At 43.3% G+C, this 19,079-nt stretch overlaps 1 protein-coding gene across 2 annotated transcripts; it reads left to right on the top strand.

Moving 5' to 3' along the window:
• The first annotated feature begins 1,055 nt into the window (after positions 1–1,055).
• Positions 1,056–18,236, top strand: LOC127357961 (ATPase family AAA domain-containing protein 2-like). Of its 2 annotated transcripts, XM_051390612.1 has the most exons (28): positions 1,058–1,416; positions 2,214–2,305; positions 2,453–2,481; positions 3,675–3,768; positions 4,321–4,393; positions 5,309–5,381; positions 5,466–5,591; positions 6,833–6,899; positions 7,246–7,332; positions 7,588–7,696; positions 7,786–7,901; positions 8,062–8,236; positions 8,568–8,656; positions 8,748–8,907; positions 9,182–9,272; positions 9,520–9,834; positions 9,927–10,038; positions 10,541–10,727; positions 11,187–11,372; positions 11,512–11,647; positions 11,738–11,934; positions 12,640–12,799; positions 13,819–13,941; positions 14,069–14,155; positions 14,919–15,374; positions 16,881–17,014; positions 17,211–17,339; positions 17,951–18,236. In XM_051390612.1, exons 1-28 carry the CDS (start codon positions 1,258–1,260, stop codon positions 17,981–17,983), a joined length of 3,795 nt encoding a protein of 1,264 aa, XP_051246572.1. In that variant the 5' UTR covers positions 1,058–1,257; the 3' UTR covers positions 17,984–18,236. The 2 variants fall into 2 exon arrangements, with proteins under 2 accessions (XP_051246573.1, XP_051246572.1); XM_051390613.1 differs by lacking the exon at positions 17,951–18,236 and having other exon boundaries at positions 1,056–1,416; positions 14,919–15,355; positions 17,211–17,340.
• Positions 18,237–19,079: the final 843 nt, after the last annotated feature.

Genomic DNA, 19,079 nt, shown 5'->3' with positions numbered 1-19,079 from the left:
TTCCAATAACTCAGTGTTGCACATTTGTTGAACATAATATAATAATCTAATAATAATTAGAAGTTGCCATAACTCAAAAAAGATTGTAATTTTTTTGTTTTAGATATTTAGATTAGATTTAGATTAAATTTAAAAAACAATCTCAAGTACCCTTTAGTACTCCAAAGTACCCCTAGTGCACATACCCCCATTTACCCCCCACTGTGCTACTTGACTGTAGCATCAAAAATGTGTCTTCTGCTCAGTGAATTTTAAAATTGTAATCCTGTTTAATAATCCTAAATAATTACTAAATGTAAAAGTAATCTATTCCTTCTACCTCATTAAAATGTGCAAATGTGGTTAATTTCTGAACTTTTCCTGCTGCTCGACTCATTTTCTTTAAGTTGACTTTCTATCATTATAAACACACTGAAAATTAATTGGCTACCATTTTGATAATCAACTAATTATAAACTGTTTAGGTAATGTAACGATTTGCTTAAGTGGAAGAAAACACAACTTCAGTGGTAACATTTGTATAAATAAAAATGCATTTAAGTTACTTTAGTCAGACAAATTCTGTTCACACATGTTAAATATGTTTGGAGAAATGCTGCATAAGAGAGTAACTTCAGTTAACTTCAAGTTCCCTTAACAATAAATACTTGAGTTCTGAATCTTTCATGCTTTAATTGTTAGAGTTAATAAAAAGGCTTTAACTCATCAGGTTTTTACAGTGTATAAACCATCTTTTTTAATTGTATTTATTTATTTATATTTAACTTTATTTGCAAACAAAGACAATATATTACTTCAATAAAGTATACAAGGTAAATAAATGTATTGTTTGACTTCCCTTTCAAAATAAAATAAAAAATGTTTATAATTGGAACATTTAGATTTGTGTATGTGGAAAGGATCAAATATAATATAAAACTGATTTTGTTTTGATAGAGGAGGGGTAAAGAAAAAAAACCTTTATTATCTTATTTTGTTTACTCACGCACATTACGCCATGACGTCAGGCGGCGCCAGAGGACGTCTTTGAATGGACGCAGCGGTTAGTGAGGACTCGGTATCAGCCCCATCAGCTGTGTGTTCGGGTGTGTGTGTGTGTGTGTGTGTCTCGGCTCGGCCTCCAAACTCGGAGCAACACAACCGGTCGACACTTTAAAAGTCCCGGTGTTTGTTTGTCTGTTTGTTTGTTTGTTGAACGTTTGTTTTTAACTCGCCGGTAAGTTAACAGCCGCGTTAGCTTGTGTGTGCGGCGTTGCCATGGTGACGCTCCGCGGTAGAGGCAGAGGGGACGCGGAGCAGAGCGGCGGACGGCAGCAGCGGAGGCCGGCCAGGAGCTCCGAGTCCCCGCCGCGGGCTCCACCGGGGACCCGGAGCAGGAGCACCGTCCCCCGGCCGGAGGATTCTGTACCGCCCCGGGTGAGTGAGCCTGTTTGGGTTTAAAGTTTCCTCACGAGGCTTCACTGCATCATTTGACCTGTAATGTGTTTGAGTGTTAATAAGTGTCAGTGTGATTAACAGCAACCGGTTAATTATATTTATTAATTACTTTAAAGTGATTGTGATCATAGGGAAACATACATAATCTTATTATTGATTTAAAAGAACAAAAATCACCAAATGACATCAGAGCCAGTGTGGATTCAGAACTGTTATTAATCAAAAATAATCATTAGTAACTCTGATTAATGTGCAATACTTTAATACTATTGTTATTATTTATTCATTATTCATTACACATATACTGTAGCCTGTAATATAATACAGATAATATTATTATTTATGTTTCTTTAATGGCTGGTGAACATCCACAGGGATCAATAAAGTATTTCTGATCCTGATTAATCATTATGGTCACCTGACATTTGTTTTAGTAATTATTAATACAACTAACGTTAACGTTACATATTTAATGAACTTATTTATCAATGAATTTGACTGATTTAATTTAGTAATAATAATAATTGTTGCTGTTTAAGATCCAAACATAAACAACATTAAAGACAATTACAACAGTAAATAACAACATAATGTATATAAATACAAATATACATAAACAAACACATAAATAATATAAAAATACTGTGTAAATACTGAGGAACGCTACCAACAAACAAACAACGAGCAACAGCACTCCATGAATGTGTACAGTTGTGTGTGTGTGTGTGTGTGTGTGTGTGTGTGTGTGTGTCACCGACTCCTGTCGTGTCTTTCAGGGATTTAACGCTGACGATGACGAACAGAATCTCGTCGATTCGGAAGCAAACGAGGACGAAGACGAAGAGAAACCAGTGAGAGTCGTCATCAGGTCGGACCAAAGAGACCAACAAGTGTTTGCTCTGATGATCAATCAATTCATTGACCGATCACTGAACAGGAAACTGTGATTATCAATCAGTAATAATAATAATAACTCCAATGCTTCCTCATACTGAGAATCTCTCTGTGTTTATAGGAAATCTCAAAGGCTTCAGAACACTGCAGGTAAGAACAGTCACAAACATCCAGGCCTGGAATATCAGGGAGGGTTGGGAATACAGGCCTGGAATATCAGGGAGGGTTGGGAATACAGGCCTGGAATATCAGGGAGGGTTGGGAATACAGGCCTGGAATATCAGGGAGGGTTGGGAATACAGGCCTGGAATATCAGGGAGGGTTGGGAATACAGAGCGGAATATCAGGGAGGGTTGGGAATACAGGCCTGGAATATCAGGGAGGGTTGGGAATACAGGCCTGGAATATCAGGGAGGGTTGGGAATACAGAGCTGGAATATCAGGGAGGGTTGGGAATACAGGCCTGGAATATCAGGGAGGGTTGGGAATACAGACCTGGAATATCAGGGAGGGTTGGGAATACAGACCTGGAATATCAGGGAGGGTTGGGAATACAGTCCTGGAATATCAGGGAGGGTTGGGAATACAGGCCTGGAATATCAGGGAGGGTTGGGAATACAGAGCTGTATGAAAGAGTCCACAATCAGAGTCCAACAGATCAGATTTGAAAATTTGAATCTGATTCTTTTTAACACTCGTCACTGGGTCACTTGTTCCTGTAGCGTCAACGTTGCCTCAAAGTCTTTAAAACTCTAAAATCCATCTGTCTGGATCTTAAATGCGGTTGTGACAGGTCTTAGATAGTTACCTGTATAAATTCTGGGAATAATCTGTGTCAATCGCACTGAAACACACCAATGTCTATAATGCATTAGAAACATAGTTAGAATGCATTACACTGTATATATTAATGTGTAGTTATAGTTATAAGCACTTATAAATATTCATAATGTTTTACAATAGTAATCATAACATTATGAAATGATTCTGCGTTATAAACGTACAGACTTAAAGTGTTATACTGTAATACTATAGTTTATAACAATAAACATAACACACATTATAAAACATTATAAAATGTCAAAGTATCTTAATGCTTCTTAATTTCTGCTCAGTTTCTGGACTCACTGTGTTCTACATTATAATCATTGTTTGAATTCAGTGATCAATGGACATAAAATAGGTCTTCAGTTGCATTCATAATGGTTTTAAAGTCTTTAATTAAACCTGCTGAAACCTCGTCTGTATTATTTATTGTTTAACTACAGAAGAAAACTGACTGGTTGCGAAGATGTATTTTATTTTGTTGTCAGACTGAACATTTGTTTATTGTGTGTGCCCAGGTGGCAGGAGGAGTGGGCCGAGGAGAAGCTCCAGGTTGATCAAAGTGACCAGCAGATATCAGGCCTCCAACATGTTCGATGGCATCAGCACCAAGTAAGACGGCAGCCTCCGTACGGAGCCCCTAAAGGCCTTAATGGAAGTAATCTGAGTACACAGCTCATCTAGAAAGGAGAGGAGAGTTTACATATTTTAGCTTTAATAACTTGTGTCAGTGACCTTTGTTTTCATCTTTCTCATTATTTCCTGTCTTCTCTTTAGATAAAAAAATCTTTTAAATGTATGTTTACGGTTTGATTTTCATTAATACACCTGTAACATTATTACTACAATCATCCCCATAATATATGAATAATGAATTAGACAGATACATGATGATTATGGGATTGTAGTAATAGTATAACAATAATGTGGTTTTATCGTTGTTTATTATTATATTTGACGACTTATTGCTCATTGAAAATCAGATTTTAAGGGGCGGGGCCTACGAGTATGATCTGATTGATGATTCAACCTGATTTCTAGAGTGCGATCCATCAGTGACATCTTGGAGACTCTTAAGAAATGAACAGATTTATAGATTGTGGATTTTTTAATGAGGTGGAAGGAGGAGAGTTTAATGTGGAAATTATACTTTTCTCTCTGCAGCACGGCCAGCTCGGTCCTGAAGACGATGGACAACATGAAGAAGAGGAGGCGGCTCAGTAACAACAACGAGGGAGTGAGTAACATACTCATTGAAATGTAACAGTAAACACCTCGTCTGTCCCAAACTGCCCCCCCGCCAGCGTCCTCAGAGTTTGACAAGGACGTGACGGTTCCTCGATTCGAACTCAGCAGTGTGAGTTTCTGATGTCTCTGCTTCCCCCAAAATACCATGAAGGCAAATTAAATACAGTCTGTGACGCTCACAGGTGTGTAATGTAAGTTACAACTAGGGAAGTTTCATGGCGATATCTGTTAGTTAAACTCTTCTACCCTTCACCTGCTCTAGTTAGTGTGCAGCGTTCAGTTACCTTTCTGCACAAATTGTAGCTTAATCCTGATGTTTTTTTAAATTTAAACAATTTTGGGGAAGTTTTAGGGTTCAATTAAAACCTGTGTTATTTGATTCTAGTCATTAGTCATCAAGCAGGACAGTATGATGTTAAAACAAACAAACAGTCTTCAGTAAACAGTCTCAGCAGGACTGTTTACTAAAGCCGCTGCTGTGTCCCTCAGTTGGGTGCTGCCTCTCTTATCAGGCCATGGCGAGGGTGGCGCCCCCAGCTGCACCCTGCCTCCCTCCCTGTGCTCGCTGCTCGTGGGGAGGGGGCGACATCTCTATCAGCTGCCACCATATTGGAAGGCCTGTGAAAGCAGGAGAAGCACCAGCCCTTGTTTGTGTCTTTGTTTTTGTCACATGAGGTTGGAGAGGTTGACATTTTAGGGCCGTCGCACTCGAGCTGATTTTCTCTCAAAATGTGAACTCGAACTAATTAACTGTAACCGTCTGACAGCTGCCACAGGTACACAGCTCACTGTAATTGTATTTTAACCCCTCACTCAGTTTACATAAACCTTTTATCAGACGCAAAGCAGAGCGGAAAAATCCTCCTTTTTGTTGTGATTGTTTTTATGTTTGATGAACCTGCAGAAGATCTACTCTAAAGCCCAGAGGAGGAGAACGCCGGTGCCGCCGCAGAGAGAGCCGAGTGACAGCGAAGACGGTTTGTGTGAACGTGAATAATTTCTTTAATGTGCTCAACGACGTCTCCGTTTGTCTTTACTGATGTTTAACTGCTGTGTGACAGGCGGCATCGACGATGAGGTCAGCAGGGAGGAAACGGCTGTGGACGACGACAGCAACTGCAGTGCTAACCAGAACTTTGATGCCAAACTGAGCCGAGCCTCGTCGCTGTACCAGGGACCCAGCAGTGGTCAGCACCGCACCACCGAACTGAAACCAGCAACACGGTTACAATAAGACCTGGATGATAAAACAATAGATATATCACCAATAGACACACTGTCAATAGCAATAAGAAAATTCAACCTTTTCTAACCTGCAGCTTGTTGCACCAGCTGTGCGTAAGATCAAACTTAGCCTGGTTATATCGTATATTGTTATTATAGTTTTGATTTATTCATTACTATAATGAAAGTGATTGCACGCAATAACCAGGACAAGTCACTAGGGTTTCCAACCGGCCACCGTCAGTCCAAAAATCAGTGATTGCCGATATATTCGTGCAACTTCTGAAGTCTGAATCTTTAAAAAGACACTTCAAAATACAAAATAAAAGTCACCAAACCATCTTCATTAGTCTTTACACTGCTCCAACATCACCAATTCTGCTGTCTGACAGAGTTAGACTTTAAATATTCTGCCTCTCTGATGCCCCTGACCTCCCTCGCTCCTCTACCCGCCTCTTCATGCCTCTCCTCTCCTGTCCCTCATCTTCCTGGAGTTAGAGTCTGGTTTTCCTCTGAGAATCACCCTGTTACTGTGTTCACTGCTGTCAAAATAAACCCATCATTCACCGCAGTTAAATGTAAAAACACTCTCACTCGTCGCTGAATGTCTGTCTCTGAGCTCTCATTCTCTGGAGGCAGAACATTAAATTAGCAAAATAAAATGACAAAAATCATATGAAAAACACAACCAATAGCCGATATATTCGTCCAATGGTCCAACAAACCTACGAGCCACTAGCTTTAGTTACAACTTAACGCCCAAACTAGTTACCATATGTCCCAAGTAATCAGATACTGAACCAGTTTTAGCTGATTGAGTGGCAAACTAACTATTTAGTGGTTTCTGAGCCTCCAGTGTCGACACCCAAACTTAGGAGAGAACTAACACACAGCTGCTACAATCCTGCTGGTATTTACTGAAAACATGTAATTAAAAATGAACAATAATTATCGCCCAGCCCTAGTTACAGTTATCATCCAGACCACTTCACATTGCTTTTTCTCCTCTTTATCAGCAGTGGAAGTAACACAGCAGTCATACAGCTCTAATCCGACAGAAATGGTTGAATTTGATCAGAAGAAAATCACATCTATGATTTTGATTTGATGTCGATCCTTTCAGCACATTCTGATATATTACATGCACAGACGTCCAGGCACCTTTTTAATTTATAGTCCTGATGTTTTCTCTGGTGTGGTTTAGAGTTCCCGAGAGGAACCTTCAGGATCAGCGCCTCAGGACCCAACACGACCCGCAGAGGAGCACTCAGGTCAGACCTTTACATTATCAATATATTGATCGTTGCCAGAAATAATCAAATATTAGAGATAATAGAGATTGTTTGTGAAATTGTGCTGATCGGAGTTCGGAGGCCCAGTAACTGCTGCAAAACCAGTTCAGTTTATCCAAGAAAACACAATTTATACCTAAAATATGTTCCAGGTTTAATCTGGTTTAGTTTGTTTGAAAAACAAACGTTAGTGTCTGAAATGAATGAATCTGGTGTCTCCTGCCTTCACTCAGTTACTCACATGATAATATTTATAGCAAAGAGACCGTCGAGTTTCACCAGACCTTACCTCCGTTTCCTCGTCTGTTTTCATATCATCCCGCAGACCCACTAAGAAGGCGTGGTCGAATCAATCCGATGAGGACGAAGACTCTGATGACGAAGCGCAACATGTTGAAAGCGTCTCTGAAAGGTCAGCGGGTCGACGGTGAAGCCGCTCGCTGAGCTGTTTAATGCAAGGAGAGAAACTAGCTTTAAGTTTGACATTTTTGGAAATACGCTTGAATTGAGAGAGGAGAAGATTCATACCACTCTCATGTCTGTACGCTAAATATGAGCACATCGAAAGCTCTCTGATTAACATTAATCCAAACCTAATGGGTAAAAAACGACAATTGATAAATAGTTTGGTTACTGGCTGTGTGTTTACTTTGGTTCTTCCTGCCAGCTGTCGTCCGCTCGGCCTGCGCACCGACGGTCTGATGGGGACTCGCAGAGACAAGATGAACGCGGGAGCGGGTCTGGCAGACATTGATCCCATGGCCATCGACCACTCTGTGAGTGTGGATGTTCAAACGATGAAACTCTGACATGTTAAAGTGTGGTGATCAATGACACCATCCTCCCTCCCTCCCTCCCTCCTCAGGTTGGGTTTGATAGCATCGGAGGTCTGTCGGGTCACATCTCGGCTCTGAAGGAGATGGTAGTCTTCCCGCTGCTCTACCCCGAGGTCTTTGACAACTTCAAGATCCAACCTCCCAGGTGAGTTTGAATATTTACACAGATTATGTTTATCTTATATATATTAAAAACACACAGTGGAAATATCAGGAGCATCGACAAATATAAACATCTGTATCGCCCCCTGGTGGCAGACTGCAGAACTTCACAGGAATAATCTATTGCCTGTCTCACTCTCCAGAGGCTGTCTGTTTTACGGTCCACCCGGGACGGGGAAAACGCTGGTCGCCCGGGCGCTGGCCAACGAGTGTAGCCACGGGAACCGGAAGGTGGCCTTCTTCATGAGGAAGGGCGCCGACTGCCTCAGCAAGTGGGTGGGCGAGTCGGAGCGCCAGCTGCGGCTGCTGTTTGAGCAGGTAGCGACTCGCAAACACACCCGAAGTCCCTGTGATGCCCCCTGCCGGCTGGCTGCAGACCACAGCCTCGTCCGTTGTCCTGTGCAGACATCTACAGTCAATATATTGGAGGAGATGTGTTTCAGGGCTCTGTTTTTAGTGTCATTTTCCAAAAGCTACTGTTTTTAACCCTAATGTATTCCAATCATGTTGAGTAAGTAAAGAAACAATCCAAAACTACTTTGTTAGTTCCTTTAAACATCCAATTTCTCCCCACATTGTCCCTTTGTTACCCTCACTGTACAGTGAAATAACTGAAAAATACTCTTCATCAGAGGTTTTGTGTCCTCAGGCGTATCAGATGCGTCCCTCCATCATCTTTTTTGATGAGATCGACGGTCTGGCTCCGGTCCGATCCAGCAGGCAGGACCAGATCCACAGGTCGGAAAACAAACTCAGCTAAAACAAAACTGCGCAGAAATACCGGCTTTTAGATTTGGTCAGCTTTGGTCTCATTATGTCCGTCCTGCAGCTCCATCGTGTCGACGCTCCTGGCTCTGATGGACGGGTTGGACAATCGAGGGGAGGTTGTGGTGATCGGAGCAACAAACCGGCTCGACTCCATCGACCCGGCGCTGCGACGGCCCGGACGCTTCGACAGGGAGTTCCTCTTCGGCCTGCCCGACAGAGAGGTGACGTCTTTCAGTATCATTTCAGTAGCTCTTTCCCAGATCCAGTGTACATAAACACAATGTTTTCATTTGATACTCACGCTCACGTTATTCATGTTCTTATTCTGAGCAACATAATTAAATTCTTGGACCTCATAATTCTGTTATTCTGCTTTATTTTAATTTTATCTTATTTTTGTCCCAGTTTTTGGTCATTTTGTTCACAACTGTTGTTTGAATTCACAGAAGGGGTTACATTTTAGTATTTTAGTATTTTATTCGGTTTGTGTTTCAGTCTCGTAAAGAGATCCTGAAAATCCACACCAGGCAGTGGAAACCTCCTCCGTCTGAGGATTTCCTGGATGAACTGGCTGAGAAATGTGTCGGTAAGAAAGACTTTATTCTCACCACCATTTAATACTGTACACATACTGTTAGCTTTCTCGGTGGCCTAAATATTAAATTATATAATAATACAAAGCTCGAGAGCAATAACTGCATTTAATGCATCCTTACAGAAATACAGAATACATCTCAACAGGAGCTATAGGTTTTATTCAGTATATTTGCTGCGGTATTAATGTTTTAAATCTCTTTTAAATGTGTTTATAAAACCTTTAATGAATCTTTCAGGTTACTGCGGTGCTGACATCAGAGCGGTGTGCACCGAGGCGGCGCTGTGCGCTCTGCGTCGCCGCTACCCGCAGATCTACGGCACCTCCCAGAAGCTCCTGCTGGACGTCTCCTCCATCGCCGTCAGCAGCTGCGACTTTTTGGCGGCCATGAGGAAGATGTCGCCGGCCTCCCACCGCCTCGCTGCTTCGCCCGCTAAACCACTGTCACCCGTGGTCCACCCGCTGCTTGGCGCCGCCCTGCACGACATCCTGGAAGTTCTGCAGAGGCTGTTCCCTCACGCTGAGCAGGGGATGAAGAGGAAGAGGGAGCCAGGTGAGTCCGAGCTGAAGGCTGGAGACGCTCCGGCTGCCGCCCGTGTGACATATCTTATTTTATTTATTTATCTCTCGTTTTCTGCATGTCAGACCTGACCTCCGGTATCCTTGATGACGGCCTGATAGGAGATGAGGTCTCCAGCACATCCAGCATCTCCGCACCGTCCACATCCAAGAGCAGAAAGTTCCTGCACTTTGCCAGGTGAGTCTGATCGACACTTCATAGAGATCTGGACCAGCAGGTTTCACATATTTTATTTTACTAAAATATAATTAATGGGAACATAAAACTAGAATTAGTGAAATGAACTATACATCTAATATATAAAATCTTTTCAACCTGAAGCCAGGTTTATTTTTTTGTGTAATTTACTGTGAGAATTTAAAGATTATATAAACAAACTTCATGTACCACTGGGTGTCGCTCTAGAGCACCAACATCTCAGACCAAAACAATGGAACAGGAACAAAGTAAAACTGTTATTCTTATACAATTATACAATACAGTTATACCAACCTCGAAATAAATCCTTAATTCACCGACAGTTTCAGTCACTTTCTCATAAATCCCTAATACTTTTTTTCCCCCTGTCTGTTTCTTTTTATTCTCCCCTCCATATTGTTGAACTGCTTTCCTTCTTTCTTCCTTCTCTACGTCAACCTCCTTTCATTGCCTGTCTTGCTGCTCTCCCACTGTCCTGCAGGAGTGCAGTCAAACAGCCAACGTCCCACCGTCCCAGGATGCTCCTGGCAGGTCGTCCCGGCGCCGGTCAGACGTCTCACCTGGCTCCTGCGGTTCTGCACGCTTTGGAGCGTTTCACCGTCCACAGCCTGGACTCCGCCGTGCTCTTTGGAGTCAGCAGCACCTCCCCGGAGGAAGCCTGCGCCCAGGTGACTCCTCAGCAAACACCACGCTCACTCATAGTGACATAAAACCTTAATTCCAGATTCAGTAGCTGTAATCAGACAGGAGGCCTGCTGCTCCTGATATGTGTTGAGTGGAGGATTTCAGTTTGGACCCAGTTCATTTAGTATCTAGAGGTTTTTCAGTTTTACATTTAAATAGTGAAGTCCTGCACTCATTTCACATATAAAATTAGGTTGAAGATGTTGCATTGTCTAATATGTCCCTAGAGATTACACGGAGCTCGACTGTACTTCAGTGACATCTGGTGGTGATGAGAGGCAACTGCAGACTGTTGTCATTAGTTTTATACTTAAACAGTATTTTGCAATCTTGGAATCACCAACAACACAAAACATAAAAATCAACGTAAGAGGAAGAAACAATATGAAAATAAAAGCAGAATCAAAGATCTCTGTGGTGAATATCGTTCTCTGACCCCTCAGGTGTTCTGCGAGGCCAAGCGGACATCTCCCAGCATCCTCTTCATCCCCCACATCCAGCAGTGGTGGGAGACTGCAGGGCCTTCATTGAGGGCCTCCTTCTTCAGCCTGCTGGGCAGCATCCCCTCCTTCTCCCCCATCCTGCTCCTCGCCACCTGCAGCATCCCCCATCAACAGCTGGACCCAGAGGTGAGCAGCTGGATGGATCACTGGTTCAGACGGGTGATGTATTGCATCAGATTGTAGTTTTTTAGCAGTTTTTGTCAAACTGTTCTGTATTTTTAGCCTTTTTGAGCTGAGAAAAACAGACGTCTGTTTCCATCCTCAGATTCAGTCTCTGTTTCGGGAGGAGTACGGGGAGGTTTACACCGTCAGCGTTCCAACACGGCAGGAGAGAACCGACTTCTTCCAGGACCTCATTCTGAACCAGGCGGCCGAGGCTCCACCCTCCAATTCAAAAACATGTACGTGTGACTGCATGTTTATGGTCAGAGGATAAAACCACCACATGAACAAAATGAATTAGATAAGTTACGGTATGTTTGACCTCTCAGTGACTCAGGCCATGGAGATCCTTCCCGTGGCTCCCCCGCCTCCCCCCCGCCAGCTGTCAGAGCAGGAGCGCCGCCATCTGGAGGAGCAGGAGGAGGACGTGCTGCGAGAGCTCCGCCTCTTCCTGCGTAACGTCACCGAGCGTCTGGCTCTGGACCGCCGCTTCAAGGCCTTCACCAAACCGGTGGACATAGAGGAGGTGAGCGGGTTCGGTTAATGACGGTCAGCGTTTGAGGTCTTTAAACCGACAACTGCACGACAGCTGAGCATCAACCGCGCTTCCATCCGAAAGACGCTTTTACGAAAAAGGCAAAAACGACCTCGAGTGAGAGGTTGAACTTTTCTGATTCGATACTGCACAGCAACTTTTTTGTCAACTACAGAGAGGGAGGTCAAAAATTTAATTTGGATTTCAGCTGTTAAGCTAATGTGGACAAAAAGGAAGAAAGGAAATGTAAACATTCACAAACCCCAAAATTATTTATGCTTGTCTCACAAAACGAACCGATATATTAGAGCTCAGTTGTGTCTATGAGAGTTTTGTCTTGAAAACAGACTCACCTAGAACAGCAATCAGCAACCTACAGAGCGATCAGATGACGTCACTTCCTCCCGATCCTCCCAAACCTTGGGGACAGTTATTTAAACGATTAGACAAATCGGATTCTGATTATTCTGCTGCTGCGAGGAGAAAACGACCTCTGTCCTAAACAAAAGAGTTCATCAGTGTGGATGCTCACATTGTTAACAGTGGGGGAAGCAAAGGTTATTGTGATCTGGACAGTACACGGTACTCAATACACAATACTGTATTAATATTTTCTGTGTTTTAGTAAAAGGATGAAACTGTAAAGCATGTTGTTGTAGAGGAATCTCCAACCTCTCCCCGCTCCGTCTGCTCCAGGTCCCGGACTACCTGATGGTGGTCAAGAGGCCCATGGACCTCTCCACGCTGCTGACCAACATCGACGAGCAGAAGTACGTCACCGTCGGAGAGTTTGTGTCTGATGCAGACCTCGTCTGGCAGAACGCCCTCGAGTACAACCCGGACAGCGACCCCATGGGTGAGACTAACAGAGTCCTGTAGGCTCTGAGCCGGTCGCAGTCAAACATGTGGGATGGATGACATTCGTTATTCACAATGTCCAGATGTTACCTGTGATTCTTTTTAATGCGTGAGACTCTTGTTTGACCTTCCACTGGAGGTTCGTCTGGCTTGTTATTTTCCATTTCTCTGCCGTCTCCGTGGAGCATACTGAGCAGGTGATTCCAGGTGAAAGCTCTGCAGCTGCATCGATTTCAGTCGCTCCTTGGAGTCAGACGGGTTCACAAAGCTTTGAAACAGCTGACAGTTTTGACATTTTCATTGAAAACACTGTCTGGTTTGCCACGGAGCCAGCGGGGTTTTGTTTGCTGAAAGAAATCCACAGAAATTCCTTCTTGAGCCGCTCTGTCTGCGTTTGAGGAGGGGAGTGGGTTTAACAGGTGAAGTAAAACAGCTGCAGATCTTTCACCCGGATTCACTGGCTCCCTGTGAACTGTGACCTTCCCATCAGGCGCTTAGAGCTGAGCTGAAGCTTTATTACATGATATTGAGTCAGTTGTCAATCAAAAATACCAAACGTTCTTTGGTTCCAGCTCCTTTGACGTGAGAAATTTCAGCTTTTTTCTGTTTTATATGCTTGAACTTGTCAAAAGAATATATTTGAGTTTTGAAGTCGGACAGATTGAGCACTCTGGGATTAACTACTTTGTGGTGTTTTGTAAATTCAATATGCAATATTCAACCATAATGAAAATAATCATTAGTTGCATTGCTACAGTATAAGAAACAAAAAAATATAAAAAATGTTAAAATTCTTTGATTTCTTCTTCTCAAATGTGATTTTTTTTATGGTTTCTGTAGTTTGAGCATGTCACTTTGGACTTTGGGAAACAGTGATTAACATTTTTCAGCATTTTCTGACATTTCCTGAACCAAAGAACTCAGGGTCAACAGATTAATCAACAACCTAAATGATACTGTTGATGTGTAACTGAGTGTTTGTGTGTGTGTGTGTGTGTGTGTGTGTGTGTGTGTCAGACCGTCACATCCGTCACCGTGCGTGCGCTCTGAAGGACACAGTGCGTGCCATCATCAGAGACGAGCTGGACGAAGACTTTGAGAGAGTCTGCGAAGACATCAAAGAGTCGCGCAGCAAGAGAGGTGAAACTGACTGAGAACCACAACAGTAACACAGAGGAAAAAGAGCAGCCTGCAGATTAATAAAATATAGCTGCGACTCGTATCAAACCTCCAGAGTAAAAAACTAAGACTCCTATTTTGCTTTCAGCTTCTCCCTGCGGGACTGAGGCCAACTCAGAGGAGGCCGACGGCGTCTGCAGCTCGTCTTTCACCAGAAACAGTCCCGGACCTCAACGTGAGTCCACTATGAAGGATGAAATGTAACATATATATGGTCACATTTTAAAGGTCCAGTACGTAACATTTAGGAGGATCTATTGGCAGGTATATTTTCATTACTGTATAATCACCTGAAAATAAGAATTGTTGTGTTTTAGTTACGCCATGTTTCTACGGTAGCCCAGAACGTACAAACCAAGCTCTAGATAGGCTAGATTAGCCTAGCACGTAGCATATCTGAGTACAGGAAAGGAGGATGTTAACCGAGGTTAGCTCAACTGTTATTAACTGTTTCCAGACCAAGAGGAATACATAAATTAATATATACAAAAACTTAACCATTTTATCTCACCAAAATGTAATTAGCTTTCAGACCATCATGTACTTTATTTTATTATTTATAAAAACTGATTAGTAGCATTTCATTGCTGTGCTGCAACAAAAAGTTCATCTCAAAATCTCACCGGGTTCGTCCAACAAAAGTGAAAGTGAGGGTAAGATAAAGCAGTTTGAACAGGAAGCTGCAGAGTCTTTATTTAACCATCAAAGCGTCAGAGCGAAAGAGCAGATGAGGAGAGGAAGAGGCAGCTTCAGACAGCGAGGACAGAAAGTAACGAGAGGGAGAGTTCAGATGAAACGGAGAAGTCAAGAGAGGAAGTGGAGGAGATCAAGTGGAGAGACGATGAGGTTTGATTGCACTTATCATCTTCCGGCCTTCGCTTTCTTTCTAACAACCTCTTCTCTCTCCGCCCTCCCTCCCTCATCGTTTCCCTCTGCAGCTCGCAAGAAAAAACGCTACAAAAAGCCGAGAAAATCCAAGTGGAGCACCGGCGTCATCAAGAAAATCAAGAAAAAGAGGCCGCCGCTCCCCGCCTCCTCTTCTTCCTCCTCCACGTCCAGCAAGGCCAACTCTGAATCAGGCCCAGAGGAGAACGGAGAAATGAGAGCGGAGAGTGGCTCTGCTGATCTGAGCTCATCCACCGCGTCAGAGAGCAGCGACGGGGAGCCCAACCACCTGACGGCCGCCGTCAACGGCTATCATCACGGCTTAAATGGCGTCACGGGTATCCAAAATGGAGTCCTTGTGAATGGGTACCACCATCCAGAGCCGCTCGACCTCCAGCCAGCTGACAGCGTCCCCAAGGGGAGGCTGAACGTCAGGGATCAAACCCGGACCTCTAAGACTCCCCCGAACCTGAAGACGCTGGTGAACGGGGTTTGTTTGAGCAAAATAGGTCTGTATGTGTGTGTGCTTCTGTTCGCGTGGCCTCGCTCTACTAACCGCTCTTCCCCGGACTGCGGCCGCGCTGCTGCAGCTTCAAAGCTTTGCAGATGAAAAGTGTGAAACGGGGAGTGAAAGTGAGACCGCTGCTGCTGCTGGACAAGCTTCAACAGGCCAAAGCTCTGCACAACTCCGGGCATCGAGCCAAAGCTGACACAAAGCTGAGCTGAGAACAGTTCTCTGATATGTTATCAAAGCTGCACCCTCACAGAAATGTAAGGTTAAAGTGCTTCAGGAGGTTTTCTCTTCCAAACACACTATATGCCCCCTTTGGAAACAAACAGTGACATCAGATTAGTGATTTAAGATCTCTTTAACCTGCTGGAGTCCGCCAGAAAACAACGCTCAGACTCACTGTAAAAACGACCCTTCTAGAAACAAGACAAATATTCTTAAATGTAATCAAATGTTCTTGTATTGAGCAAAAAGGAAAACTACCTTAAAAATCAGCCACTGATACACTGGAATGGGCCTGAAAACTTAAAGCAAGTTGTGCTTACAAGTAATCAAAACTCAGTGATTTAAGATAGACTTAAAGTATTTTTATAACTTTATTGAGCTGAATTTAAGAATTAATCTAAGATTAATAATTAGCTAAATAAACTCTTGCAATAAGGCACAATTTCCTCAAACAGCATAATGCTTTATGATGCTTTAGTAACCATTTTCCTCAAAGGGACCCGTAGCCGTCCCTTAAAGTGAAATCATTAGCGTAACATAAGGCCGTGGCTGAATTTATGGTGATTGAAGATGTTTTTTGGGGACGGGGAAAAACCCAATTGACGCTAATACAGCTGCCCCAGATTAAGGATTTTACTAGTCGTCCTACATTTATTACAACTATTTAAATATATATATTTTAACAGCCGTCTGTTAAGAAAGCGGTAATGATTCTGAATTTGTCGGAACAACCAGCAAACTCCACTTCACAAAAACAAACACTTGAGGACTTATCGATACGATGGATGATGGATAACGTTACTTACAAATCGACTCCTCAAACTTCCCTCCTTCGAGCGCTGGCAACGCTGTAGCTAGCTACCCAAACGTTAACATAACTCTGTCTCATATATTAACACTATCAACACTCTGACAAGGAAACAACCTAAGAGGCAAATGAACTCCTCAGCTTAGAGAAATATTTTACATGGGGGAGAAAGTAAAGTTTTAAGCATCCAGACACAGAACCTAACACAGGGGTTAGAGGCAGATCGGTGGACCCAGAGGTTCTCAAACCGTCTCTGTTATGTCTCCTGATGAGGCCAAAAACATCCTCCCTTGCATAAATCAAATTAAACTTCCATTAGAAAAACTAAAAAACAAGACTGGCCAAGTTCATGTGGAGAGCACTTAAGCCTCTGGGCCAGTGTGACGTCCACTTCCTGCCTGTCGTGACCACTCTGAAAGAATAAACAATCACCGCCTCGCCCTCCTCTCCACGTCTTCCTCCCTTCCTCAGAAAAGAGCAAAAGGGCCGAGACGAGCGCCAACAAGGCGGCCTTGGAACAGATCCAGCTCTTCAACCAGGGCCGGTCTGCGGAGATCCTCGACAAGGGAACGCCGCCGCTGGTAGTCGATCACAGCAAACTGAGGGTGAGTCCGCCAGGTTGTGTTTGTATGTTACCTTCTGTATATGGTGTGTTCTGGTTAGCAGCAGTAGCACTGGTAGTAGAGCAGAACACCAAACCTATTGGATTCAGAGGTCTGACACCAGGCTACCGTGGCGACCTGGTGGTAGTACAGTAATAATGGTTTCAGTGTTCAGAGCTGTGATTGTTGTGTTTTTCAGGATGTCCTCAGCAGAGCCGTGGTGAAAACAGACGGCGCCGAGGTGGAGCCGCTGGAGAAGCTTTATGCTCTGCTGGCTCAGTGCATCTACAGACGCAGAAACGAATACAACAAGACGCAGATGATTCAGGTGCGACCGCCACACCGAGACTGTCCCCAAACACAGCACATGTTCCACTAAACCTGCTTTCACTGCAGTCCTCCAAGCCCTTCCCAGAATGCACCGAGGACATTAAAAGACGATTTTTGACTTCTTTATATCAACAAAGTTATGTTTCTGCCGCTGACAGACTCGGGTTGTTATTGTCAGTGTCTGACAGCATTATGGAAAGGATCCCTACAGAGAGAGACCTTTAGGTTAACCACAAACAGCCGTAATATCACTATCACTCTCCACCAGACTCCAGAGACAAAAACACTCATTTTACCTTCACATCAATTCATTCATTCATTCATTCAAAGTGGACAGAAACAGAATCAAACTCATTAAAAGCGTCTCTGTTAGTGTTTCCAACAATCACCAACTCTGGTTTGGTGGAAATAAATCCTTAATTCACCGACGTAGATGATAAAAACAGCAGTTTCAGTCGGAGCAGACCGGCTATGGAAACAAACCACAGAGAGGCTGCGATACAACACAGGCAGAGGGAGAGAGACACCATGTGACTCTGTGTCTGTATGTAGAGAATAACTGTTGACTGCTGATTTAAATTGATATTTTCTGCATTTTGTTTTTTCCAGGAAATGAAGAAAGAAATCAGCAGCTTCTCCTGATCTCCTGTAACGGGTCTATTTAAATAAAACCTCAGTGCATACAAACAGGAAGGTGTTCACTCCTCATTCTGATATGTTTATGATCCATATCAATACCTCAGTATTTATCCTGTCAGCTGTTATTTATGATAACGTATTTATCATGTGGCCAGTTAATAAAAGAGTAATCTTTACGATGATGCAGTATTATTTAACTTTAATTTATCTCGATGATGTAAACTTGAATAAAAGTGTTACTGAGGATTAATTAAAACCGTTGTTTGTGTTTTCTGTTCAGCCGACTGGAGTACTTTCTTATTTTCAGTCCAGGCTGTTTGTAACTGATCTGGAAACAGCAGCTCAATCCGGGTCCTGGAAAACCTGGAAATTTAGAGACTAGTTTTCCAGTCATGGAAACGCAGCAGTCTCTTCGGTATGGAGTCTATTTTCAGTGAGCAGAACCCGTAATCGCTAAAAAAGGAGGAATAAAACTGTCAACACCAGGCCGGTCAATAAATGTTCGTTTGTGACCAAAGTGTGGTCCTTTACTGTCGAGAAAACTCCTGGAAAATGTCCTGGAAAACTCCTGGAAAATGTCCTGGAAAACTCCTGGAAAACGATTCCTTAAGTTGAAAGTTAAATTCAAACAGCTGCACCAGAGGAAGCAGCAACACTACTCATCTGCAGCCGGCTCTGTTTGGTCTGTGCTCTTCACAACATTAGATTAGAACAAGGTGCATTACATGTGCAGGGGTGTTTCCAGAGGGTTCGGGGCCTGGGGAGGTCCTGGCCACCAACAGCCCCCCCCCCCCATAATCTCCACCCTGTCCTTCAGAGGCTGTAGCGTTTTGGGTTTGCTTGATGTTGATTGTTGAGTCTCATTTCCAGAGCGTCTGTATTTGACAACCTGGGAATGAGGCTCGTCTCTGATTGGTTGTTTTCATTCGGGGCCTGGTGGATTCTTGTGAATGCCATTAGGAGCACCAAGAGGAGCCGGAGGAACCTGATCTTTTCACAGATTATCTGTCTCACCTTCTACTGTCAGGATATAGTGAAAGTTTCAGCAAATATGACAAAAAATATGTTAATAAAAATGTCCTGCTGCAGCTTTAAACAC

Source organism: Dicentrarchus labrax, unplaced genomic scaffold (genome assembly GCF_905237075.1).
Source record: "Dicentrarchus labrax unplaced genomic scaffold, dlabrax2021, whole genome shotgun sequence".
In the NCBI taxonomy this organism is placed as follows: Eukaryota; Metazoa; Chordata; class Actinopteri; family Moronidae; genus Dicentrarchus; species Dicentrarchus labrax.
Note: the sequence above shows the minus strand (reverse complement) of the source record. Positions and strands in the feature narration are given on the sequence as shown.